Source organism: Manduca sexta, chromosome 28 (genome assembly GCF_014839805.1).
Source record: "Manduca sexta isolate Smith_Timp_Sample1 chromosome 28, JHU_Msex_v1.0, whole genome shotgun sequence".
NCBI lineage: Eukaryota > Metazoa > Arthropoda > Insecta > Lepidoptera > Sphingidae > Manduca > Manduca sexta.
Genome location: NC_051142.1, coordinates 20,376,250 through 20,403,081, shown reverse-complemented (window position 1 = coordinate 20,403,081; position 26,832 = coordinate 20,376,250). Strand labels below are relative to the sequence as shown.

The 26,832-nt window shown below is 36.5% G+C and overlaps 1 protein-coding gene across 2 annotated transcripts in view; it reads left to right on the top strand.

The window, feature by feature from the left end:
* Window positions 1-25,608, top strand: part of LOC119191018 — a 49,288-nt gene extending 23,680 nt beyond the window's left edge. The window contains exons 2-20 of one of the 2 annotated variants that reach the window (XM_037444756.1): window positions 11,026-11,122; window positions 11,454-11,902; window positions 12,258-12,414; window positions 13,708-13,903; window positions 14,321-14,397; window positions 14,615-14,813; window positions 15,177-15,312; window positions 16,068-16,185; window positions 16,575-16,767; window positions 17,162-17,321; window positions 17,732-18,218; window positions 18,547-18,688; window positions 18,790-18,829; window positions 20,472-20,585; window positions 21,314-21,438; window positions 21,763-22,099; window positions 22,969-23,122; window positions 23,740-23,947; window positions 24,628-25,608. In XM_037444756.1, the coding sequence (XP_037300653.1) occupies window positions 11,026-11,122; window positions 11,454-11,902; window positions 12,258-12,414; window positions 13,708-13,903; window positions 14,321-14,397; window positions 14,615-14,813; window positions 15,177-15,312; window positions 16,068-16,185; window positions 16,575-16,767; window positions 17,162-17,321; window positions 17,732-18,218; window positions 18,547-18,688; window positions 18,790-18,829; window positions 20,472-20,585; window positions 21,314-21,438; window positions 21,763-22,099; window positions 22,969-23,122; window positions 23,740-23,947; window positions 24,628-24,708 (3,470 nt within the window). In that variant the 3' untranslated portion in view covers window positions 24,709-25,608. Of the gene's footprint in view, window positions 1-11,025; window positions 11,123-11,453; window positions 11,912-12,257; window positions 12,415-13,707; window positions 13,904-14,320; window positions 14,398-14,614; window positions 14,814-15,176; window positions 15,313-16,067; window positions 16,186-16,574; window positions 16,768-17,161; window positions 17,322-17,731; window positions 18,219-18,546; window positions 18,689-18,789; window positions 18,830-20,471; window positions 20,586-21,313; window positions 21,439-21,762; window positions 22,100-22,968; window positions 23,123-23,739; window positions 23,948-24,627 lie in introns of both variants that reach the window. The other variant, XM_037444755.1, reaches the window with a different exon arrangement.
* The last annotated feature ends 1,224 nt before the right edge of the window (window positions 25,609-26,832 follow it).

Here is a 26,832-nt window from a genome sequence, read left to right as displayed (position 1 = left end):
TTTATTGTACCGGATAGATCAGCAACTCTGACTAATCGTACTTCACAAGGCATAGCTCGAATCATGCTAGGATGATACCGTCTAAATATATTTTGTATGTGACTAGAGAGCGACCATTGTAATGATTGTATGACGGGACGGGCTTGTATCACTTCATTTATTTTACACCTCAATTTAGATCGTGTGTACATGGGATAAGACCTATAATAACAAAACATGTTAATCGCATCTAGTTTTCTAACATATCAATATTTTTTTGTCATTAATACTTTTTTCTCGCATTTTTATGTTAATTATGAATTGGTCACCATTTATAAATGTTTGTATTATGATTTTTTTTACGAGATAGGTATTATGGAATATTTTTATATTTATAATTAAATTAATGGCACCAGAATATCTATTTTGAGCACGGAATTGTTTTTTTTCTATAATAGATGCCTATGTTTTAATACTCTACTCAACGAATATGGTAATGAAAACTCTTGTTTTGCCATGTGGTCATGGTATGTAAAGCAAAATATGGAAAAACTATTTATGCACCAAAAAAAATTGAGTCACAATTTCACAGTTTTAAATGGAAAATTGATTGTTGTGAGTGTGCTAAAGCAACTACTCTACATAATACAATCTTTCATAATAAATATTCAATTGACGATTGTGTGCACGGCTTAATTTTTTTTTTTTTGTAAAAATTAAGCATATTTATTTATTTTATAAAAACCCATGTCTTTAGAAAAAATAGAAAGGGATATATTAAATTGAAAATAATAAAAAAGCGTCGTTCCAATTTTGAAATGTTTAGTATTGAACGCTGCGAACCGGTTTCGGTATTGGCGCCTTAACACATTGGCAAATGGAGCGTTACTCGCTTTCGTTGGTGCGCATTCAGCTAATGGCGAATTATTTTAGGCTCGTCACACGCGGTCCATGTGGTTTGATGTGTTCTATGATTGTTTAGAAAAATAATTATTTGGCCTAATATCAAGAAACTTCTGTGAATTGATAAGTTATAATGACACAGATCTACGTTACATGGTGGTTGGTGGTGATGGTTATCGGTGCCTGATATGAAAATGGGAAGAACTTTAGACAAAAGGCATTAAACATATAAATATCTAATGTATTTATTTCACTTTATTTGTAATATAACTCATTATAATTCTTATAAAAAAACTGAACAAGTGCGACTCGCGCATCAAAGTTCCGTGCTGACTTGTAGGTAGGAAAAGTAAATATATAAGTACTTATTCACGGTTTTCTATATTTTTTTCTTTAAATATTCTGTAAGAAATTGTTTCTTGCCAAATGTCATGATTCTAGGTCAACAGGTATGATCTTTTAGATTTTAATTCCAATGTGAAAACGAAAAATAGGTATGCGATATAAATGGTCACATCTTTTGAACGCGTTGACTTACGTTTGATTTTTCACAGCTGAGAGATGCCATAGATCCGAAAATTGGATATAAATTTCAACTTGATACCTCTACTCGTCTCTAAGAAAATGGATCTGTATAGACAGACAGCCGGGCAACAAATTGATCATATAAGGGTTTATTTTTGAAGTACGGAAACCTAAAAAAACTCAATCTTAATAATATCCTCAAAAGTAAAACAAATAAATCTAGAAAGTTCTTAACTACAATGCCTTGTTTACTAAAAACAAAACTTTTCCATTTGTAAATCAAGCAAAAATCATAACCTTGCCATGTCTTACAATTACCGAAACATCAATCATTGATTTGGGTTTACCAAAAAAAAACTGATGTCATACTGACAGAAATATTGTCCGTCTAAACCCAACCTAACATAACCGGTTGGTTGGAGCCGAGCGAGTAACTAATAGTATATTTATAGCCTAGTTAAATATTGGGGTAGCTGTGATAGTACAGTACTGTTATGGTGCTGGTTGATGATCATCAGTGTTGTCTCTAAAATACTACTGGAATTAAATTAATTGTATTGACTGCCAAGGGGTAATCATCTCTCGTCAGTCGACATTCTATTGGACTTCACTCCACTTACCTTCAGGTTCAGTGGGGTCACTTACCCGTGCCAGTATAAAAAAAAAAAAAAAAAAACAATTAAGCAGCAATTTTCAAATACTGGTGTGTACTACTTAATATATTAAATGGAACTAGTTATAAGACTCATCTGCAATATTTTATAGTGCAGTTTCATTCCTTTGCTCAAACATATCAGTAATTGTATATAGTATCTACACACCACAGATTTGATGGAATTTATGAAAAAATTATTTGTTTTCAATCTACCAATTACTTTATTCTAATTACCGTTTATTCCCTTTATGTGGTAGTCACGAGTCATCTTCTGTTTAGAAGTGTGGACCTCATGGTCCCAAGTTCGTTTTCCTGCTAAGGCTATATTTTGAATAGGTTTTAACACGATTTGCCCATGATTAAAACTCTTTAGAATAGATTTGCGCCAGGCAGGCGACTGATCGTGAATACTAAGCCAAATTCTTAAACAAGCTTGAAAAAGTACCGCCAACACCGCACTGCAGTGAGTCCATTGGTTGTTGTATACAGGTCGTTTTTAGCGGATCGGTCTTCAAATCTTTAAGGGAGATCTATGTTCAGCAGTGGGTTTCTATAGCTGATGATGGTGAGATTTCGTAGAATGATTGATGATGACTTTTTGGCTAGTTACTCAAACCAGTCCTATCGCTCAAGGAAAGCCGACATGAATTTACTTTACTGATACCTTGTTAGTTAAAGGAACGTAAAGCATCCCATAGAATCTTTATTTTCTCCGAGTTCGGTAACTCTTATTAAACTCCTAAATATTAGATTAGTGTATTACTTCCAGGTGATTCATTAGTAATTCAAAATATATAGTGTAGTTTACTATTTTCCCACGTCATAACCCGTACTAAAATCCAGATTTCGATAAGAATATACGTCAAACAAAAAACCAACGATATCGTCGATGCACAATCGAATAATAATATTGACTCATCTGTCTTCTGTTATAATTAACTTAGTATAGTCAAATCTCTTCGGTATCAATAATTATCTTAGTAGAGATAGGCGATACCATGGAATTATTTTGCACTGTTGCTAAACTTTTACCTTCACAGGCTACACTCAATATCAATTTAAATACCTCAATACAGTGTCATTTTGACATTGCGTTATTTAATGAAACCACGTAATTATCTTCTTAAAAATAACACAATAAGTTACTCCAACCGTAGATGTAAAATAAAAAAGTGTAAGTTTTAAACAAGATAAATATTCATAAAAAGTAATTTTAATGTATACCTATTACTCAGCTTCCACAAACAATACGTAAAGCAGATCTTGGATAAATCCTGTTGAACTTGTCCATCGTTATTTGAGAGTTAAGAGGTTTGTCTGATAAATAGGCATATCTTCAAGTCATGGATTAAAAATTACCAAAATTTTACAACAGTTAATGATTTATTGGACCCAACATCTTCTCAAAGGTTAGGCCTCATCCCATCACTTCACTGATGGTAAGTGGACTGGCGTCCACATATAGTATTGTTTAAAGAGCTAAAACGTACCAGCCTCCCAAATACTAAATGTACGCATACTGATCCTGGAATGCGACACGTAGGCCACAATGGCTATAGATGAGGTGGCGATACCCTGTGAGCACCATCGGACATGTTTGCTAATCTCGTCACAAACATATCTCGAATACGCGTACCACGCAGCCTCGTCGCGTGGCGTCAACAAAATCAACGTAATTCGACACCGTCGCTCCGATATCAATGATTCGTTTGGTGCGTGGTTCAAAGGAATTTAAAATAACACTTCACTGGGCCTCTCTGTTGGACTATATTGTTATCGCTTTGTCTATATTGTGATTCATGCTATTGTCCAAGAAGAGTTGGTAGGAAATCTAGTGGAACCAAATTTGAGATTGATTCCAAATTTGAACCAAATTTGAATTTGTTGGTAACAAAGAACTATGTAGTTAGTTAGTTGGTAATGATAAGGACGGTCAATTTTGTTATTATTTTGGATTTCACATGGGTTGGAATAGTCCTATTTTTATTGAATGGGTATAGGACGTTGGTCTTGGAAGGTACTGAGAGGAATTCTTCATATTCAAATAGGATTTTGATGATTATTTTTGTATTAGGTTATATATTTAACATCTACCATATCAACAATAGTGTTGTTTAAACTTGAACATCAAATTTGCAACAAGCAGCAGGGACCTCTTCAAAATAAAATAGGTTTATTTGTATATTACGAACATCGAATACAAGTAGCAGGGAGCTCCTCAAAATGAAATAGGTTGATAACGATTCTTTGTGTATTACGTTCAATTAGATGTGTTTCATAACGAACAAAAAGCATTAAAAATCTTTTTGGAAGTCTTTTGTAAGCAAAATACTTTCAAAATCATATCTTTTCTGCTGTTCTTATGTTATGTCCCTCTATCATTTCAAGGTACGGGCCTTGAATAATCAGAAGTGTTCATGTTTAACCTGTCTAATAGAATCTTATGCGGGTAGATTCATACCTTTTATAATTCCGGTCGCAATTGCCCTTCCAAACCCACCTGGCCACTTGCCGAAACCCACCCCTTGTATTAATAACAAATCACAAGCTTGACTGAGCAGCGTTTACCAAACCACCCCAATACGCTAATTTGCGTAACCGTGTGAAAAATCACCCCTGTTACAACCATTGATCCGTGAAAATGCATCTGGAGTTGTGTCTATGGTTGCTTATGGCTATGGCCAGGTGTCTTGTTAATAGTAGGCAGGTTTTAAACATATTGGTTTGCGAAAGATGGCCTTCTAAGTAAATGATCGGTTTTTTATTAGCCTGACCAAAAAAATATAAAATCTCACCATGTTGTATATGGAACTAATTTCTTGCACAGACGATGTTAAGTTAAAAACGTAGTATTTTTGTTCCTAGTCAGGCTTTAACTAAGTTTAACTCGAGGCTTCGTCTGATTCTAATTATCAGCCATTACAAGACACAAAATATTACACCGAGCTGAAAACAAGACACATTTATTATTTATCATGAGCAGGTGGATTAATTGAAGTTAAGTATACGTTCATAATACCCGAAAATCATAGATGTGCTGTGGACTTTAAACTAAAAGTAAAGGGATTCTGCGAGGTAGGTATAGGTACCCCGGAATTCAATTAAATATAATAATATATTCTGACATATTTTTTAAATCACCATACAAAGACCCTCCCTTGCTGCGAGGAAAATCAGGGGGAAATCATTAACACAAGCTAACTGCTGTCGTTATAACTGTTTATATTTGCCTAAACTGTTAACACGCGTTTTAGCTAATATTTAACCGTGGGCTATTATTGTAACTTCGTTTGTTAGAATTTATATAATATTAACTTTTTTATTTCAAAATATTACAGGTGTTTGTTTGTTATCCGGCTCGAGGGACCATTTTATTTTGTTAAAATTTCATCCCCGGGCCGAAAAGACAAAAAACTTATGTACTTTTGAACTAGTTACTCTTTGGTTTCCCCGTGAATAGAATTGTGCGCAAGTCATAATTTTGATTCCTATAAGATTGAAGCACCAGTTTTAATCGGACCTATACAGTTGCGTCGACTAGCGAGAGACAATCATTTGGATACCTTATCACGACTCTACATCGCTTACCATCAGGTGCAAGAACGTCTCTTTACTGTGCCCTTTTAAAAAACATCGTAAAAGAACTGTGTATTAGGTAAATTTGTGATTTTTTTTATTGCTGCTTAAATGACGAGACAAGCTTTCCGTTCGCCTGATGGTAAGCGATACGACCGCCCATAAACTATAGAAACACCAGCTAACATCTTGAATTACAAAGTATTGTTAGTTATTCCACTGCTCTCGCCATCTTGAGACATGAGATGTTAAGTCTTATTAGGTCCAGTAGTTAGATTGTCTACAATGTCCTTAAAACCGGAACATAACAATGACTACACACTGCTATTTGGCGGCCGAAATAGCCATTGCGGTGGTACCTACTCAGGCGGACTCTCATGTATGAGAGACCTACCACCAGTGCTTAACAGTTGAGAATACAGGCGCGTCGATCTTTGATAGTTTTTTATCGGTTTATTTACCAAGATTTACCTGTGCTATCTATTAAAACAAGGCTTTATCGTTCGTTGGCTTTTTAATTCAGGATTGTAGTTCACTTCCTGCGTGGGAACAACAGCGTTTACTGATTACTACAAAAAGTACATATCTATTATCTAATCACAAATATTTAAAGACTACGGTAGGCATTCTAATATTTACGATAATTATCTGGTATTCAAATGTCAATTATCGTGTCCTTTAACAGTAAAAGAAAACACCGTGCGGTTAAGGAAGGCATGCCATGTTGTATAAGCTCCAGAAAAGGCAGTCTTTTGAGCCAAAAACAACGTTTTCACCAATCATTTATCGACATACAAAGAAATGCATTAGTATCGTGTAGCTATTTACGCGGAATTCCTGCATTATGGAAAACCTCTTTGATTTACAAGGAAAAATATATTTACATATGCGTGTTGTCATTGTAATCTATTACTTATCCAACGTGATTTACATCTGAATTCTAGTTGTTTTATTTTAATTAGGTCATCTACCTCGATTAAATCACTTTTCTATTGAAATATAGATGGAATGTTTTCTAGAATTACGTTTCAGTAATCTATTTCTCTTGGTGTCTTCCTTGGTGGCAATCTGAAATCACTCCGCCGTTTTTAGAATCTGTAGTCATTTTTATTTAAAGAATGATGTTGTATACATATTAACCGATTGAATATATTATATGTATATTATATAGTATAAACCTACCACAATCTTTAAGGTAGCTCTTCTAGGTTACGAGCGGCTTAATTGCAATTGTTTTTAGAAACTTGATCTTTCAAGGTGTATAAGGTTGGTATTGAGGAGAACTACTAACTTAAGCCTAAACAAAAAGATTAAATATGTTTATTGAAAATTTCTTTGTAAGTAAACAAAGCAAAAAGAAACTAAAAATAATTGTTGTGAACGCCGTTTGTCATCAATACGTTTGCAATTTCGCTATGTTAATTTTTATGTTAATAATACACCACGATAGACAAGTTGCTTAGAACTAAATTAATTATTTGAATGGAAATTATGGACCGAGTGAGGTCGGGGGAAAACCAGTTGAGGTTACGCTTTATCTTATTTAGATACTAGCTTTTGCCCGCGGCTCCGCCCGCGTTATAAAGTTTTTCAGGCTAAAGTTTTCCGTTATAAAAGTAGTAGTTTCCTGGGAGCCTATGTTCTTCCCAGGGTCTCAAACTGTCTCCATACCAAATTTCATCTTAATACGTTGGGTAGTTTTTGAGTTTAACACGTTCAGACAGACAGATGCAACGGGGGACTTTGTTTTATAATATATTTTTTAAAACTTTTTAAGTGGAACAATCCCGTCATACATCATTGTTGCATAACTTTAACCGTTTACGCAGCGCAGGCAACGGAAGCTCTCAAAACTAATAATGTTCCCCGTTTTTGCAACATGTTTCATTACTGCTCCGCTCCTATTGGTCATAGCGTGATGATATATAGCCTATAGCACTCCAGGAACAAAGGGCTATACAACACAAAAAGATTTTTTCAGTTCAAACCGGTAGTTCCTGAGATTAGCCATTACTGCTCCGCTCCTATTGGTCATAGCGTGATGATATATAGCTTATAGCGGTCCACAAATAAAGGGCTATCCAACACAATACGAATTTTTCAGTTGAAACCGGTAGTTCCTGAGATTAGCCATTACTACTCCGCTCCTATTGGTCATAGCGTGATGATATGGAACTTTGAGCACTCCACAAACAAAGGACTATTCAACACAAAAAGATTTTTTCAGTTCGAATCGGTAGTTCCTGAGATTAGCCATTGCTGCTCCGCTCCTATTGAATATAGCGTGATGATATATAGCCTATAGCACTCCACGAACAAAGAGCTATCCAACGCAAAAAGATTTTTTCAGTTTGGACCGGTAGTTCCTGAGATTAGCCATTACTGCTCCGCTCCTATTGGGTATAGCGTGATGATATATAGCCTATAGCACTCCACGAACAAAGGGCTATCCAACGCAAAAAGAATTTTTCAGTTTGGACCGGTATTTCCTGAGATTAGCCATTACTGCTCCGCTCCTATTAGGTATAGCGTGATGATATATAGCCTATAGCACTCCACGAACAAAGGGCTATCCAACGCAAAAATAATTTTTCGGTTTGGACCGGTAGTTCCTGAGATTAGCGCGTTCAAACAAACAAACAAACAAACAAACTCTTCAGCTTTATATAATAGTATAGATTTTTCTACGAACAATCAAAAAACATGGACATTAAATCATATTGTATTCATTCGACAATTGGAAGCAGCACCTATTTTGATAAACGTGATGCTCTGGAATTGGGTTCCAGAACGGAATTGGAATTTAGGACCCTTGCGATGATAGGCTCCCTCCCTAGCTCATGGGAGGACCTAATTTCATCAACGTATAAGTGCTCTGAACATAGCATAAGACGGGAAAGTGTACCACAGAACGAGCTACAATATCTATCGATACTAATGAAAAGAAATATGCCAATAAATCGATTTTTCCCAATTTTTCTATAATTGTACAGATACATACATGCCATTAACGAATATCACGCGATATAGTAACAGCGCATAGTTTGTCAGTGTAGAGGCAGTCGAGCGCGCAACGTGTTCCCTCGACCATTTGTATCGATGGTTCTAAATTGTGGTGAGATTGTTTTTATTATTGAAGTTTGGGTTGTGTGCGACCTTTTCCGTGAATGTTACGGTTGTAAGTATACCGCCTTAGTAGCTCTGGCCTTGGAGGTAGCTTAAGGAGTTAGGTGGTTGCTAAACGTACAGGAATGTCATGCGTTCTTTTCAAAAGTGACTCTTTTTCGTAGGATATAGAACTCACATTCCAGAGAAACCGAGGGTATGTTAGTTACTGGTCAATTTCCTACCCTCTGACTCTGACATACTGTGTACTCCGCTGTGTCCCTCTTCAGCGCAGATCTCAGACTGCCAACATAAATGAATTTTTTTTTCATTTTTCATTTTCAAATAGACCGGATCGCGCTAAGATGGTTTGTTACATATTTAAAATGCTTACAAGAAAACTGGAGTCATCTTTTTTGTACTGGAAATGCTTACTATGGCCTTTTTATTGCTACTTTAATTTTAAAGAGTGCTAGGTCAGCGTATTAGGGACTCTACATCTTCTTCACCGATTTTCACAAACGTCGTACCACATAATATTGTCGCAATCAGCTTAATCAGCGTTTTGTTTCTGACTTCCAAAGTATTTACTAAGAAAAAAAGTCGAACAGTTATTTATCCAAAGTGGGCAAAGTGACTATTATGGTTAAGCCCAGACTCAAACCTTGCTACTAGTTGAAGAATATATCACGTCTACACAATTCTTGGGTGTATAGTGTATAGTATTTTATAGCAAAAAGACTAAAGAATTTTCTCAGTTGTAGTTCTATTATACGAGTTTCCGTCTGGTTAGGTACTAAAATTTATATCTGCCGCCAAGCAAACGCTGTTGTGTCCCGGTATAAGGGACATTGTAGTTAGTCCTTCCAATATTTTTTTTTTGTTTCCTATTAGTTGTAATAAAGATTGTTACTGGTGGTAGGTCTCTCGTATGTGAGAGTCCGCCTGGGTAGATACCACCGCAATGTCTATTTCTGTCACCAAGCAGCAATTTGTAGTCACTATTGTGTTCCTGTTTGAAGGACATTGTAGCCAGTGTAACTACTGGACATAAGACTTGACATATCATGTCTCAGGATGGCGAGCGCAGTGGAATACCAAACAATACATTGTAATTCAAGGTGTTGGATGCAGTTTCAACTGATCAGCGGTTGTATTGCTAACCATCAGGTGAACGGCAAGCTCGACTTGTCATTCAAAGTAATGACAAAAAAAGCAAACATCTTTTATAAGGCCTCTGGTGTCTGTTAGACAGTATGCACTAGTGTTCAATTGTGACTACGTGTCAACAGTTTACCTCCTGCATAGTTAACATGTTTTTTCGATGTAATCATGCCCACGTCGATCGACCGTCACTGTCGGTTTCATCAATGAATCTCAATCAGGCAGTGGCGTTCACCTCCCCTTTCACCAGTTGTGTCAGCGGACTGAACATGATTGGGTTCTGCAGGCGAAATTATTGGAGCTCAATGAAATAAATTAGAAAATCTTTAAAAGCAGTTGACATCGGAGAAGCGAGGACTGTTAAGATTAAGACAAATTTTATTTGAAATTCGTTTAACGATGAATCTGCTTTGAAGTGGGATAAGACCATAACAAAGAAAACGATATAGTAAAAGCCAACAGAAAGGCCTTTTGTTAGTCGGTATAAGTCTAGGGGTTACAAACTGTTTCAATAAACTATCACTTATGTTAGGGGTTTTTAGTCAATTTTAACTCTTTAGACGTCTAATTCATTATGATTAGCAAATGCAGAAGACATCATTTTAATCATCATTCATAATTTTAAAGGGGAGAAAGGTTTTTATACGAGTCGAGAACAAAAGTATTAGTTAAAAAAAAGTAGATACAATACTAGCTTCTTTTAAAAAAAAAACTTTACGGAACCGTATGATAATCCGCGACTCGCACGACGGATCATCCCGCGCATATATCGTGTTGCAATCGAATTAGCAAACTTAATGAATGCAACTAGCAGTAACCCAGACGTCTGCGGACAGCGTTTATGATTATGTAATTATAATGTATAGTAATTATATTCTGAGGAGCAGCGAGATGCATCGGGTAACAAGAGTATATAGGTAATATGTGGGAGCGTCGGTAGGTACCACGATATTTCTATTTCTGCCGACAAGACGCAAGCATTATCATGTTGAAGGTGAAGGACATTGTATTGTGGAACATCAGTTATAAAAACCTTAATAAATTGCACGACAAGATTCTGTGTGGTGGTTCTCGTTCCCTCGTCTCTGGTAGCTAATATTTACCCGTTTTGTTAACAGGTCCAGGGCCAATCATCGAGGACTTAGACTTCGAGGCGTATATGGGCCCGGTCGGCGACACCTGCTATCCGCCGCAGATCGACACGCGCAGGAATGGGTATGTTCCACCATTGTTTATTTTGAATTAATTTTAGCCTTGAGTAAGTTGCTAAGAACTAATTCAGTCCTCAAATAATCGGCTTTGTCAAACAGTATCGTTGGAGCATTTCGTTTGGTATGATTCCTTGTGGACCATGATTCGTTTCCCACGACTTCCGATTTCTTTACTTAATGTTCTATAATGCATTCAATATTTCCTTGATATTGTGGTGTTCATGGAAGATAGCATAGAGTCCCATTACTGATTTTCTCGGTTATGAAACTTCTACTTTGAAAAAGATGCAAATTAATATCTCGCTTTATTAAACCGCTTATATTCTTTACAACAGAGGCCACCAACTGCCAGAGAGTCCGCCGGACTCGGGCTCCGAGAACCCCTACAGCCCGTCAGACCCTCAGCCCCACACCATTGTACCCCAGACGGTCCTCAGCTCCGAGTACATGCTCGTACACGACCACATACCGCCCCACGAGATACTCCAGCAGAACGGGGAGTACATCTACGAAGAACTTAAATCAGACAACATAGAGAACAATTTGGGTGAAGTTGTTGTGTTACCCCAAGATGGGATAGTCGATTTGGGCATGAGGCAAGTCCGCCATGATATAATCGACCCTATGTACCAAAATAGGTACGGGATGAGGGTGGACATGCCGGAATTGGAGGCGATGGGGACGCAGCTGGTGTCCTTGGGACAGGAGACGATTGCCCCTGTCTACCCTGTGCAAGAGAGCAGCGGTAAGAAGAGGAAGCTGGATAGCAATTCGCAAGTGAAATGTGAGCCAGGTGACGATTTATCTTACTTTTATAGGCATATCAATAAAACAAGGTCATGGACTAAATCTAAAATTTTCAAATGTGACTTCTTTACAACGTAACAAGGATGTAGATGGTCCTGACTTCTCTGATTAATTTTGCGTTCATAATCACGTTTCGCTGTTCTACTACTACATTAATGAACGGGAATACATTCAAGATATATAATAGACTTTTGTTATTGAATTTTTGCTCTAATAGGACATGAAGGCTAAACTCAGATTATGATATATAGCTGGAAGGAATATAATCAGTTTTCCCAAGTCACGTTCTAGGATCGTTCTTCATACAGACTTCAACATCCCATCTGTTGCAGCGGCACTGTCACCGGAGAGCACGACCCACGTGGCCAGGGCCCCTCCATCAGTGGACGGATCCGAGGCGGGGGACGACGCCCCCCTCCAATGCATCAGATTCGCCCCCTTCCAGCAAACCGCTTGGCACATGCTGTATGATGGGAATTTGAAGCCGTTGTGAGTATATTAGGAAAGTTTTATTTTTTCAATCAGGCTGCGAAACAATTTCACCTTCTTTTTCTTTTTTGCTACCTTTTAGTAGTTTTTGGTTTCATTTAGTAACACAATGTCAATATCACTCTGTATAATAATAAGATTTAGCACAATATGTAGTAAGTATAGTTATTGACTATTGAGACTTATAAAAATTTCGTCAAAGGTTGTAAAATTCTACATTTCGCAGTAAACAAAACAGGATAATGCGTTTGGAAATTCCGTTTCTTTCGATTCGTACGTGTTTTGAATTGATTATTGTTAAGTTTCGGATATTGTTAAGGTTATCTTCGGTCCATAAAAATTAAAGTAAAACTCCAACTATACAGCAAGCTTGTGTAGAGAAAATAAAAGCAGCAAATTCGTGTGTAAATAATAAATAACTGAGTCGATTTTACACTAAGAAATAAGCAACTATTTTATCACATCCTGGTAGATTTTAAACGAAAGATTTTCTAGTATTCAAAGAAATAGGCTTTAGTATTCAAAAACATAAAAAATGAACCTGCATTACCTACTTATTATAGGGCAAGAAAGATATAACCCAAATAGTTAGTAACTTGTATTAACACATAACTACAAAACCATAAATTCACGTCACAGAAACCAAAAGAAGTAATAGTTACTTGTAGATAATGAAATAGGAGCAGGTATTGTTGGGATTAGAACAACGAGGATGATCTTACATATTATAAAAGGAAGTCCTCTGCTGCGTCTGTCTATCTTATCGCGCTAAATTCAAAACTACCGAATGCGTTGAAATTTGTTATGGAGGTGGTTTGAGACGCTGGAATTTGAAAAGACCCTACTTTTTATCTCAGAAAATAGTATAACTTGGTTTTTACCCTAAAAAAACTCGTTCACGCGGGCGAAGCCGGGAGCAAAAGATGGTATTATATAAACCGAACAGTTTATGTTGGCACCCACATTCATTTTTCTTTTGTGCTGAATGACGAGATGAGCTTGCCGTTCGCCTGATGGTAAGTGATATGACCGCCCATAAACAGTAGAAACACCATCCAACACCTTGAATTACAAAGAATTGTTTCATATTCCACTGTGCTCGCCATCCTGAGACATGAGATGTTAAAGTCTCATTATGTCAAGTAGTTACACTGGCTACAATGTCGTTCAAACCGGAACACAATAATGACTACACACTGTTGCATGGCGGCAGAAATATACCTTTTTATAAAATCATATTAAGTACCTCGTCCCAGAACAACCATAAAAGCCAATTCCCTAAATCTTCCCCAGGCAAACGCCCTCATACGTGGTTGGAGCGGATAAAGGGTTCAACTACTCACAAATAGACGAGGCGTTCGTCTGCCAGAAGAAGAACCATTTCCAGGTGACCTGCCAGATCCAGGTGCAGGGCGACCCTCATTATGTGAAGACCACAGACGGGTTCAAGAAGATAAATAACTTCTGTCTACATTTTTATGGAGTCAAGGTGGAGTAGCATTTAGTAAATGTTTTTGTATAGTATGGGGCGGTTCACGTCTATCTATTGAAACAACTTTACATTCTTCCTTATTGCTTACATCTTACTTGACACGATTAATATTTGCGTTGCAAGTTTATGAAAAATTTGCCGCATTACGTGCGTCGGTTATAAGAGATACAAAGAAAATATAGCCATATTTACATGTATATATATGCTAATTTTGATTGTAATCTCCGTCGATGGCGGCAAATAAATAAATAATTACACTTTTCTTACTTTTTTATCCATAGTAAATTACTTATTGATATGAACATGAGCATACCCACATACGTACGTAAGATACATAACTAGAGAGGAGGAAGTCATATTTATAGCCATATAGTTTTGCAATTAAAATGTTAAAATTTGTATAATCTTTCACAGGCTGAAGACCCCAGTCAAGAAGTAAGAGTAGAGCAGAGTCAATCGGACAGAACAAAGAAACCATTTCATCCAGTACCGTAAGTGAATACAAATAAATATACTTTACAATGTTACCCGTATATTCAAAACGCAAACTCATGTTCCACGTCGTGAATCACCGGTGATCAAACTTGAAAATACCATAGACAGACGTCAAAATCACGACGCAATAAATTACATTTTAATATTTTCATTATAAGTCAATATATCACCATACATATCACCGGTGACTCATAAGTCTGTAACTGTTTGTAGCGTGGAAATCCGTCGCGAAGGCGCCAAAGTCACCGTCGGAAGGCTACACTTCGCCGAAACAACAAACAATAATATGAGGAAGAAGGGCAGGCCGAATCCAGACCAACGACACTTTCAACTGGTGGTGGCATTGAAGGCGCACTCCTCGCATGCCGATCACATGGTTGTGGCGCATGCGAGCGACCGGATCATCGTTAGGGTCAGTAATAATAGTAATAATAATATCAGCCCTGTATTATATATTGTCCCACTGTTGGGCACGGGCCTCCTCTACTACTGAAAGGGATTAGGCCTTAGTCCACCACGCAGGCCCAATGCGGATTGGTAGACTTCACACACCCTCGAAAATGCCTCAGAGTCAGTAAAATCATCTTAATGAAAATTGTATAAGGTTCAGATTTCATGTAGATAATGATACTCTTGCTGGTTCTCAAGATTTTGTACTTCAACATTCTAAATTTATGTCAACTTCGATAGCGTCATTATTATCAACGAATCAAAATTAAACCTTAATCCACAGCAAGAACATTACGCATATATTGACAGTTCCATTCCCTTCCAGGCATCAAACCCTGGACAGTTTGAATCCGACTGCTCGGAGAGCTGGTGGCAGCGAGGGGTGTCGGAGAACAGCGTGCACTTCAACGGTAGAGTCGGCATCAACACGGACAGGCCGGACGAGTCTTGTGTGGTCAATGGTGAGTCATACATTTTATAGCAATACTAGCGGCCCGCTCTGGTTTCGCACGGGTATAACATAACAAAATAACAGTATTTCTCCACTATTTAATGGATGTTATTATACATATAAACCTTCCTCTTGAATTACTCTATCAATTAAAAAAAACCGCATCAAAATCCGTTGCGTAGTTTTAAAGATTTAAGCACACATAGGGACAGAGAAAGCGACTTTGTTTTATACTATGTAGTGAAGAGTTTATTCCCAAATTGCTCCGTGGAGTAAGAGATGACGTACATCATGCTGTGTCGGAGTGTGCGGAGTGGACCTCGTACTTTAAGCTTCAATGTGGGCAGTATAAATAGTATTTTATCGGTTCCAGTATCGGAAGGGGCTAGGGCTTTATTAAAAAAATATTTTGATAGCATGAAAAGTGAGTAGGCAACGGTAAAAGTGGACGTACGGAGCGACATAGTCGTGAAATAACGACCAAGCTCCTTAAATAAAGAAAAAAAAGGGAATATTAATACCCTTCCGTAGACTAAGTGTGGATGCTGCTTCAGAGTAAACGATTCTATGATATAATATAATAAGATTGATAGAAACATAAAAAATATTTTTTCAATTACAATTTTTTTTTTCGCCTAGCGGTCTATGCTTTAATACCGTAGAAAATATAGTTTTAGAGCATACTACATCCCCTATTAGCACTAAGATTTACCTCATTGAATATCTGAGTCCAATATAAACACAATTGTAAATTTCCTTTACCAGGTAACCTAAAAGTAATGGGACACATACTACATCCATCAGACGCGAGGGCCAAACACAATATCGAGGAGTTAGACACTGCGCAGCAGTTGCGAAATGTGCAGAGCATACGGGTTGTCAAGTGAGTATTTGTTATTGATTAGCACGGCAAATTGACCCTACAGCACCTGATGGTAAGTGGAGTGCATTTCAACAATCTATCCAAAAATAAGTATAGTTAATTTCATCCACGAAGACGCGCCCCACCTCTTTTTAAACAGCGGTGTCCAAAAGGAGGTGGGGTGCGTGTTAGTGGATAAAATGACCTATGTTTTTTTTTGATACATTGTTGAAATGCACTCCACTTACAATCAAGTGCAGTGAGGTGCTGCGAGGTATCGTGAGGTAAGGGGACTGATCCGAGGACTTTCCTTGATGTTATCGATCGTAGTGTGCGTGTGCCCTCATGCTGCTCACGCGCACTGTAATGGATCAGGGAAGGTAGTACAGTGTGTGTGTGCGCGTGCGCAGGTTCGCGTACGACGCGACGTTCGCGGCGCACTCGGGGCTGCTGGGGTACGACCCGCGCGGCGCGGCGCCGGCGCGCGACACGGGCGTGCTGGCGCAGGAGCTGCGCGCCGTGCTGCCCGACGCCGTCAAGGAGGCGGGCGACGTCACGCTGCCCAACGGAGACACCATACCCAAGTTCCTCGTCGTCAACAAGGTAAGGTTAAATTTTCGACTCTACTAGAAATAGTCTTTTAGCTTCGAATAAAATTTATCTTTAATTTTAAAGTATCAAATTGATTTATTTTGTACTCTAACTATTTTCGATTTGGAAAAGAAATTCAATTTAAATTAAATTTTAAAAATCCCTCCGTAGTCATTTTTTTGTCCTAAATTTAATTCTAAATACTTCTCATAAATTAATAATTCAATTATCTATACAAATATTGTAACAAGATATTGTATCGACAAAAAATTACCTCTTCCTTTAACTTGCCAAGACCTTGTATCGACAAAAATTTACCTCTTCTTGCTTTCTACTGATATCGTCAAATCTTGCTCATTCACACTACTACGAAACATAAATAAATAAAAAAAACATTCCTTCCCAGGATCGCATCTTCATGGAAAACCTCGGCGCTGTGAAGGAATTATGCAAAGTGACGGGCAACCTGGAGTCCCGCATTGACCAACTAGAGAAAATCAACAAGAAACTGTGCAAAATCAGCGTGTTACAAAGACGTGATAGCTCTCGGTCTAGTGTCAGCAATGGTGAGTCTATAAACCTAATGAAGTACTTAGTACTCATTTATTTAATTATACGTCGTATAAGAGTATGAAGCTTGCCAACTCGATCACTTCTGTAATTTCTTGTCACTCATAGATATATTGCCTACAAGGAGAAGATAGTTTCCGCGGCAGATGTTTCAAATTACGGGCAGACATGATGCACGCCTATAGGATAGTTTACGCCAGATGCATCAGACTGGGCAAACATTTTGCACACAATCTAACGCATCTGTTAATCGATTGAGCAAAACATTTGACATAAGTTCAGGAATTTATCCTTGAAGGATTAGGTCGTGCACTTACATTTATTTAGCTATAATATCTATTACATGTAAAGACGAATAAAAGCTCGGTAAAACATGGGTGCACTAATCGATTAACATCTATTTTAGATTCACGTTACTCCGCCATGTCAAACTCCTCAAAATCCCTGTACAACGACAACGTGTCCATAGACCAAATCAGAGACATCGCGCGCAGCATTCGAAAGCACGAGTGTTGCCACAAAATGAACCACAACTCACCAAAATACACGCGAAAGCAGTGCAAGAACTGCCACGGAAACTACTCGAAATACGGGAAATATTACAACTACAATAAAACATGTGTCAGATATCATTCCAAAAAGCCGGAGAATCTGGAAAATTTAGACAATCCAAATTATGTTGACACTAAAGAGTTGCCAGAAGAGAATTTTAGCACTTTATCGAAGAAGAAAGACACATGTCTATGGTTGAGGAGCGACGATGATTTCTCGTATGGCAACAGTAAACTGCGGTTCTGTTGCCGTAAAGACTACGGGGACGCCAGTAGTGAATTGATATCGAATAAATTCTTACAAATTGTCATCACTATATTGATTTTCATCATGGCTGTTTGGTAAGTTATTTTTATATTTATCTCGTATACGAAATTAGGCGTGTTGTTTTTGATTATCTATTTTATTTGAATATAGATAAGGGTACGGGTCCTTTGGTACTCGTTGAAGATCAATTACTAAATTTTCATTACATTTACGACATTCGGTTAAATTGAAAATCATTAATCTAAATTGAACTACAAATAAATATAAAAGAAACAAATCTCACACCATATTATAGCCCTCTAAAAGACTACAAAGCCAAATGTTTTCTTCAATATTGAACATCAAAATGGAATCATTCCAGGGTAATGATAATGATGCAGAATAATTATAATTTAATTTCAGTCTCGTGGTGATGTCGGCGCTATACTTCAGAGAGCATCAGGAGTTGATATCGATGAAGGAGTTCCGGATGCACGACAAATTATCGACCTACCCGCATTACAGTAAAATCAACGGAGCACCGCCTGACCACAATCATATACAAGTAAGTAGTATTATATATTGTAGTTTATACATACAAACAATTTATATGGTTATATGGTTGTCCTGTGGAGAGAATTTATATCGTATTTTTTGTTGTTACAGAATTTAAAACCGTCACAACAAACTAAAAAATCTGTCAAAGGTAAGATTGTTTTTAGTAATAAATGTTTAAATATCCTAAATTAAGGTGTAGTTTAATAGGGGACCGGACAAATTTTCAGAAGGTGTTTTAAATTGATCATTGTGGATATAAATAGCCAAGAAAAATAGTATTTTGCACAAATAAAGCTTAAAAAGTACATAAAACCATGCCTAAAAGTTAAATAGCTATAATTCCCGCGCAAACGCTACATTATGTCATTTCGTCTCGTGTGACGTCATACGTGGATAAAGCAACTTGACAAGTCTTGTCATTTGAACAGTGATTCAATAATGCCAGATTAGGGTTATTTAACCTAGATTTCGGGTAAAACTGAATCAGCAGGGTATTTTTTTTTATGGTAATTTTTGGGGTGATTTTACGAGTTAAGGTATTAAAGCTATTGTTTCACGGTATTGTAATAAATATTGAGCTTAGAGAAAGATGTTTCCTACAAAAATTGTAGGCCATGAAACAATTATATTTTTTTATTCAATACAATTTTCGTGTACAGCTAGTTGTTCCTAATAAAATGAGATAATTAAATTAATAATTATTGAAGTGGAAGTGAAGAAAGAAGTGGCGTCTGCATAGATAAGGATATAGAAAAAAAAAGGTACCGAATTATTTATGATTGGTTTAAGGGTAAAATTTTAAATTCCAAATAATCCTGGGGTAAAGAGAAATTATGATCTGGCAACACTGCATTCTCAGACAATCTCAGGTTACTGTGTAACAACCAGAATTCTATATAAATAAATATTCTATTCCATATCATGTGGCAGCTAAAACATAAATAAATACATCCCATAACCATAACCTCCCTGGGTGTACAAATGATTTAATTAATTGAAATATTCATCGATTTATTTTAAACCGAAACAGTATTTTTTATTTACTTACATCAAAGTGATCCTCACAGAACTAAATCGGTGAGTCTGCAGACATTCCGTCGTAGGTTCGTCTTGCTAACTGCAACCACTTAATTCGTATATCTGCTTTTCGTGGTACATCAATAAATAATTTGTTTGGTAAAGATATAGAAGTATTATTACATTCAGGTACGACGCACCAACGATATTTTTTGCGGTCCATTATGATTAACGATTAAACAATCTGTAAACGTTAAGCTGGAAGATAGTAACAACGTCCCGTATAAATTAATATTAATTATTAGAGCAGTTCTGTGTCAAAAAACACCTTTAAAGCATTAAAATAACACAACGCGGTATGACATCCAGATGACGTCTGTTTGTTTACATTTTACCCACGTGTGACGTCATGCGCCGTGATTGGTGTTTCATTTGCCGTAAAGAACAGACTAAAAATATTATAATTATTGTATTTTATTTATTGATTTAAAAATACAAATCACAACTCTTTTACAAAAAGAAATATGAGATAATATTTTTAATATTACAAACTTTACTTTAAACTGAATTTCAGATTTTTTGGTAATACCTGTCCGGTCCCCTATTTGGATTACAACCCATCTACTTTGACAAGGACTTGTCAATTAAAATGTCGTCAAAGTCGGTTCAGCCTATTTAAGACTAAGACATTTAATTTTATTAAATCACATACCTACTTATATTTTACATATTATAAAAAAATATGACAACATGATAACGTCTGCCTGTTACAGAGAAAGGTCCGCACAAAACGACCACCGAGTTTACGACCACAGCGCCCACAGAACCCTTGCACACTGCTTCCACGACAATACACCCCACTAGGAATTACGTCAGCAATCTTATAAGTGAGTATTTGGAACTTAACGATCCTTCAAAGCATGTTTAACAACTTCTGAGTAATGCTACTCGACATATAAATGTATAAGTCGACCAAAGACAAGCCACTCTATGATTCCTAATAAATGGCAATAATTGAGTACTATCTAGATTGGATATTTAATACAATAAGTGTTAAATAAAATTTACTTGTAAAACAGGCCCATAGTCAATAATGTTGTGTGGTATGTAATTATTGTGCGTATATGGCAGCAATTTGTATATTTGTATCTAATGTATTATTTTTTGTTCCCTATCTGGCTTCTGTCCTTTGGGTCAATTTTACCAACGTCAAGTTTATCTAATGTATTGAATGTATCAATCAAGATGACGTGTCAAACGTCACTTCCTATCTCATGAGAAACTGCTGGATTACCAGAAAAAAAAATCATTTATCGGAGTTTTTTTGAGTACCTGATTTTTTAGTCTTTTTTGTATCTGCTATTATTACTCGACATTTTCAAAATCATTGATAAATGAACGGCGACAGCCATAATAAAAAATCTACCTCATATAATAATATTCGAAACATGTTCATAAAAAAAATTTACAACATACGAGTAAAATAATATCCGAATCATTATTCTCGTCAATTCCTTTGGGGCGTAGTGCGGTGCTATATCGTATATCAGCTTAGTGTATATCTCACCGTATTTTTTTTTAGGATATGTCGGATATAAGTACAATTTATCCGCAGACACGGTGCAGACGACCGCGCCGCAGGCCGTGAAGCCCGTCACCGCCGAACGAATAGCCGAGGTGGTCGGCGGACGGTGCAACTTCGCCGCCAACAATAACAACGAATTGGACTCGGAGTGCCAGGTAAATGATAAATTCGAGTATTCCTACTATGCTAACAATATTGTAAATGTTTGTGATCCAGGTAAATGAGAATCTATATTTTATTTATTGTTATGTTATGTTTATATGTAATTTTAAAATGTTTAATTGCGTTATCTTTATTCATGCTGCTCAAAAAGGATTTCGTATACCTAACGTCTTTCATCAAGAGATTATTGGTAAGGAAATTACGAAAAAAATATATATTTACTGTATCAATATTCGTATCAGGTTCCATTTTGTGTACACCCTCCTTTACCATGTCATATCAAGGCTATTTTATAAGACTCAACATTATTCTTGCAGACATCATGCGGACTCGACCCACCTCAAACATACGACAGTCAAGAACCACTGGAACGGTCAAAACCTGATAAGGAACTGAACGAGACCTATACAAGACCTCTAGAGCCCCTGCAAAGGGACAAGTCACCGAACATACCTTTAATACCAGAGAAGAACAACTCGGAAAGTCTGCAGTACAAGTTAAATGAAGAAATAAATGCAGAGTCTAATTTCTTAGACTCGAACAAGCAGAATGTGAGCGAAGTGAGACATAGAAGGGAAGCGAAGGAGGAGATACGGTCGAGTTCAGAGGAAATGACTCTCAGCGAGCAGTCGAGAGAAGTTGGCAGTGGACATGGTGAGATATTTCTTATTAGCTTTTCTTTTGTCTTTAAGTTATTAACTACTAGCGACCCGCCCTGGCTTCGCACGGGTGCAATGCTGACTATTTAATGGATGTTATTATTATACATATAAACGTTCCTCTTGAATCACTCTATCTATTAAAAAAAAACCGCATCAAAATCCGTTGCGTAGTTTTAAAGATTTAAGCACACATAGGGACAGAGAAAGCGACTTTGTTTTATACTATGTAGTGATAAACACTGTTTTTTACCAACGCCATACTTCATCATATTAGTATTAATTAAGTTTTTCAAAAATATTTGTCGTTATTCCATATCTTTGAAACCCAAAAAACATGTCTTAATTTGGGTCTCGCTGTGATCCATGTTCAGTACTTTAACTCATGTTGAGTCCTGATATATCGCAAAACTGAAGAGAGATAGTATTTACTATAAATTCGCACATAATGCTTATAATATAGCGTAGTTTAAGTTGTAGTTGTTATCCGAAAACCATTCCTATTATTATTTATATGTGTTATTAACTCCCTTTTCTGTCTCTCTCATCGTCTTTAAATCAAATAGTGTCATTTACTGTTTAAATCAAAACCCACCAAGCTTCATGTTTTACTTTCCATGCTTCTGACATGTGGACAGTCTTGACCATAGATAATTATAATAGATAGCATTTGCCCACGGCTCCGTCCGCATACCATTTTAGCCTATAACACTCAGTAATGTAGCTATCTATTAGTGAAAGAATTTTCGAAATTGACCCCTATTAGCCCCTACAAACAAACTCGCAAACTTTTCCCCGTCTTATATTAGTATAGACCTGGAAAGTACCAGTAACAATGAAATAACATAGATGTAATGATTGCAGAATGCGACACGGTCCGCTTCGGCATCGCGAGCAAGTCGATCAGCAACATGTCGCTGTTCGCGGAGCCGGTGTGCGCGCACCTCGCCTACAACTTCACCTACACCGTGCCGCTCTCGCACTGCCTCAACCACAAGAACATCGAGATCACCTTCCGGTATGTATATTCAATTATGCTGATGTAATATATGTTTTATATCCACTAGCGGCGAAGGGTCCATTTCCATCATATGCATAGGTATACATATTTGTTTTTTTTTCTAATACTTATGGTGTACAATAAAGTTTTAAAATAAAATAATAAGGGTCCATATAAGCAGATTCCTGCCGGCTTCACTTTCTTAATTTAAGTATGTGAAATCTATTTATTATTAGAAGGATTTGCAGACCGCTTTAATGGTTTCCCTTCGAAAAATTTCACCCTTCGCCACTGATATCCGCCCGGATAGCGACCACCGTACAAAAATCCCGCCATAGTGTCTTATGTAAGTGTCGCGTTCCGGGACCATTCGGTGTATATGCGGTTCCAACAGGGCGATATAATTGTATCGAGAGGTAATCATCTCTCGTCACTTGACCTTCTATTGGATTAATAGATCGGCGTATTTTGCTGAACAGTAAAGTATCACTTTTGGATTAAATATTAATAACTTATTTTTGGATGATTTGTGGGTTGTTACATTTTGGTCTATGGGTCCAATTAATCTAAAAAGAACTTGACTATGCACTACCATACACAATTAGTTCAGCCTTCTAACAATTTCCCTTCCACAGGTCAAGAAAACTGAAGGAGTTTCGACTCTGCGACGTCCATTGCAGCTACGACGACACTAAGACTTGCCAGCAGAACAGAGAGCTGCCGAAATTGGCCCCCGACGGAGACCTGTGGGGGGTTAAGATGGCCCTGGAGTGCAATATAGAACGGGTGCTGAAGATAAGAGCCAGGTTCACTCCAGGCAAGACGCATTATATCGTGTCCAGGGTAAGTGAAATACACCAGTTAAGATAGTATATATTAAGAGCAAAAAGGCTCATAGCCATGTTGTGACATATTATTAAATGTATATTCTTTACCTTTCTTTCTCTTTGGTCATGGCGTCGGAACTGTTGCATTTTTTCGGCCTCTGTATCAAACAATAAATACATTGCTGATTACAACCGAACCCCCTTATTAAACCTAATTAACTAAAGGGAAAAAAAAAACAAAAGTTTGCTTTACACATTTTTTTTTAATAAATTTGTATACGCACGCTCTTCGCGTGTTCCATGTTATGTATAATTTTCGATTACATCGTTTTAATTTTGCATACGGATTACATTAGAAACGCATTGTCAGCTCGTTTATAAAACGTGTGCCTAGACCCTAACATACTTACTGCTGTAACGAGCATAGCCACCTTCGAATCAAACCTCGGGTTACTTCGAGAATTCACTGTCATTGGCTCCCGATGACGGGACATGCGCGCTCAGCCAATAGGAGCGTGTGAACTCAGTAGCAGTCGGAGTCGGATTGGGAAATGGCGTGGCACGTGATACTTTAAAAGCGTATCATGTTGTAATATAATAATTTAATTTTGCAAGTTAACATATTTATAATTGTTGTGCCTCTGGGAAAGCTCATTTTGTTATTCTGCTTTAAAATGTTATACAATTTTTTCACAGGACCTATGCTACCCCACTCAAGAAGTGATGACACCGTACGTGGAATTCAATATTCGCATATACAGCGACTGTCATAATTAAATCTTAAACGACTGCAGCCAACGCTTGAGATGTCAAACAAATTTTCGACAATGTAATAGTTAGAGCGGAAATGATAGTCACCTCTTGACGTATTTTTACGGCGGGAGAGGGGGGGAGGTGATAGCAGTAATGCGTTGTTCTTCTAAAGAGGACAGCCTCTTTAGAAGAACAGCGTACGGCTTGACTCAGTACGCTACAGTAGCGTACTGGGCCGGCTAATGATAAATTTCTAGGTTTGATTTTCGGCCAAATGGCTGAAATATGAGTATGAATTTATATTAAAAAAATTAAGTTTGTGTCAATAGCAGCTACATATAAAGGCAACGAGGTGACTATCTTTTACGGGACGACTAAATACTATTTATTTTGAAAATAATAGTAGGTATATATCTACTATACACTGGGTGAGACGTGAAATGCAAAAGGATTATATTGTCGTTTGCAATTTTATTATATTAAATATTGGTATATCTTTAGTGTCTATAGTGTACGTTTACCGGTCGTTTTCACAAACGGTCCCACTTTTAATCTTCGATCCAAACTCGAAAATGAGCCAATCATAATAACTCATTTGTAAGCACGTCAAAAAAGCTTCGTTCTGATTGGACCGTTTTCACGATGGATCTAAATCAATCGGCATTGATTATGGAATACAATGTTAATGGCAAATGAAGGTTAAGTATGACATGTTATAAAAATATGTATCCTATTTTAAGATATTTATATTTCTCACCACCTAATAAAAATCTATAGTGCAATAAATCCGTCCTTAAATATTTATGTATTTCTATGTTGTTTTTAAACGTCTATTTTGCAACGGTGCTTGATAAATATCTTGGCTCTTTTTCATATATTTTAGAGAGTCTAAAAAAAGAATTTACACTTGTTTTACAAGAAACTGCAACTATACAGTTAAATGCAGTAATATAAAAAAAAAACTTACTACAGTAAAAATATGCCTATCTAAGTTTGACCAAGTGTGAATGAGACGGCACATTGTATTCATTCCCTTTTTTACATTTTATACTCTTTAGCAAGTCTGAGCGACTAAACAGTCTAACAGCCTTAGCCGTCGCGAAACCACGGGTGGAAGCAAAAAAGCTCTCAAGCAAGGTGCTTTGTTGTAGGCAATCAGGGTGAAGTTATTGTAAAAATGGTCAGGAAAGACAAATTGTCTCCCCCCTGCTCACCCCAGGCCGCCATGGGGCCATCTGTAATAGGTTCTTGATTGACTTACAAGAATGAACCATAAATGGATTTCTAACACGCCTATGATGTTGGTACTATACCAACCAATATTGATGGTCACTTTGTCGACCTCTTACAAGAATTGTGATTGTGATGAAAAACCATCGTCACAATTATTTTACGGATTTGATAGTTTTAAAAATATATGCTCGAGATTTTATTTATCGTTTATTTTTTGTAAAAAGGTTTTTTTTTATAAGTGACATGTTTTATAGGTTATGGTTTTTTAATATATTTTTTATCGGCGGTGGTAGCTATCATGTATTTTTATTGTTTTTTTTTTTTGTAATTAATTGAAGTATATTCCCTGTACGTATTTAAAGTATTTTTGAAGCTTTATGATTAGTTATTGATATTATTTTTATTTTTAAGTTATAAATATTTTTTTTATTACGTAATAAGGTATTATAGTCTGATACTCAAAAAATCGTGTATACGAGCCATATTCTAATACCTATGTCATTCCGTATATAGGGGTATTAAATTCGCAATTATGTTTTTTTTTAATGAGATAAAGGTATCCTCTTTATTAGTAATTTGTTTTTACGATTTTTTTCTAAATTGAATATCATATACGTATACATTCCATACCAGTACTTAATTAGCTTAAGATATATTTTGCATTATATTAAAAATATTAAAATATTGTTGCTTTAAAAACACTCGATATTTCTTTTTTACAAAAATGTTCTAAAATAATGCAATGAAGTATAATCATTTATTTTTTTTTGTATAAATAGGAATTAGTTTTTCTAAGTTTCTCTTGCCATAACTTAGATGTTTTCTTAAATAACATCACAAAAAATCACAAATTGTAAATACAATTTTTCAAAATTAGATAAATTATGTTTTTTATGATTTTTTTTCTTTTCTTCA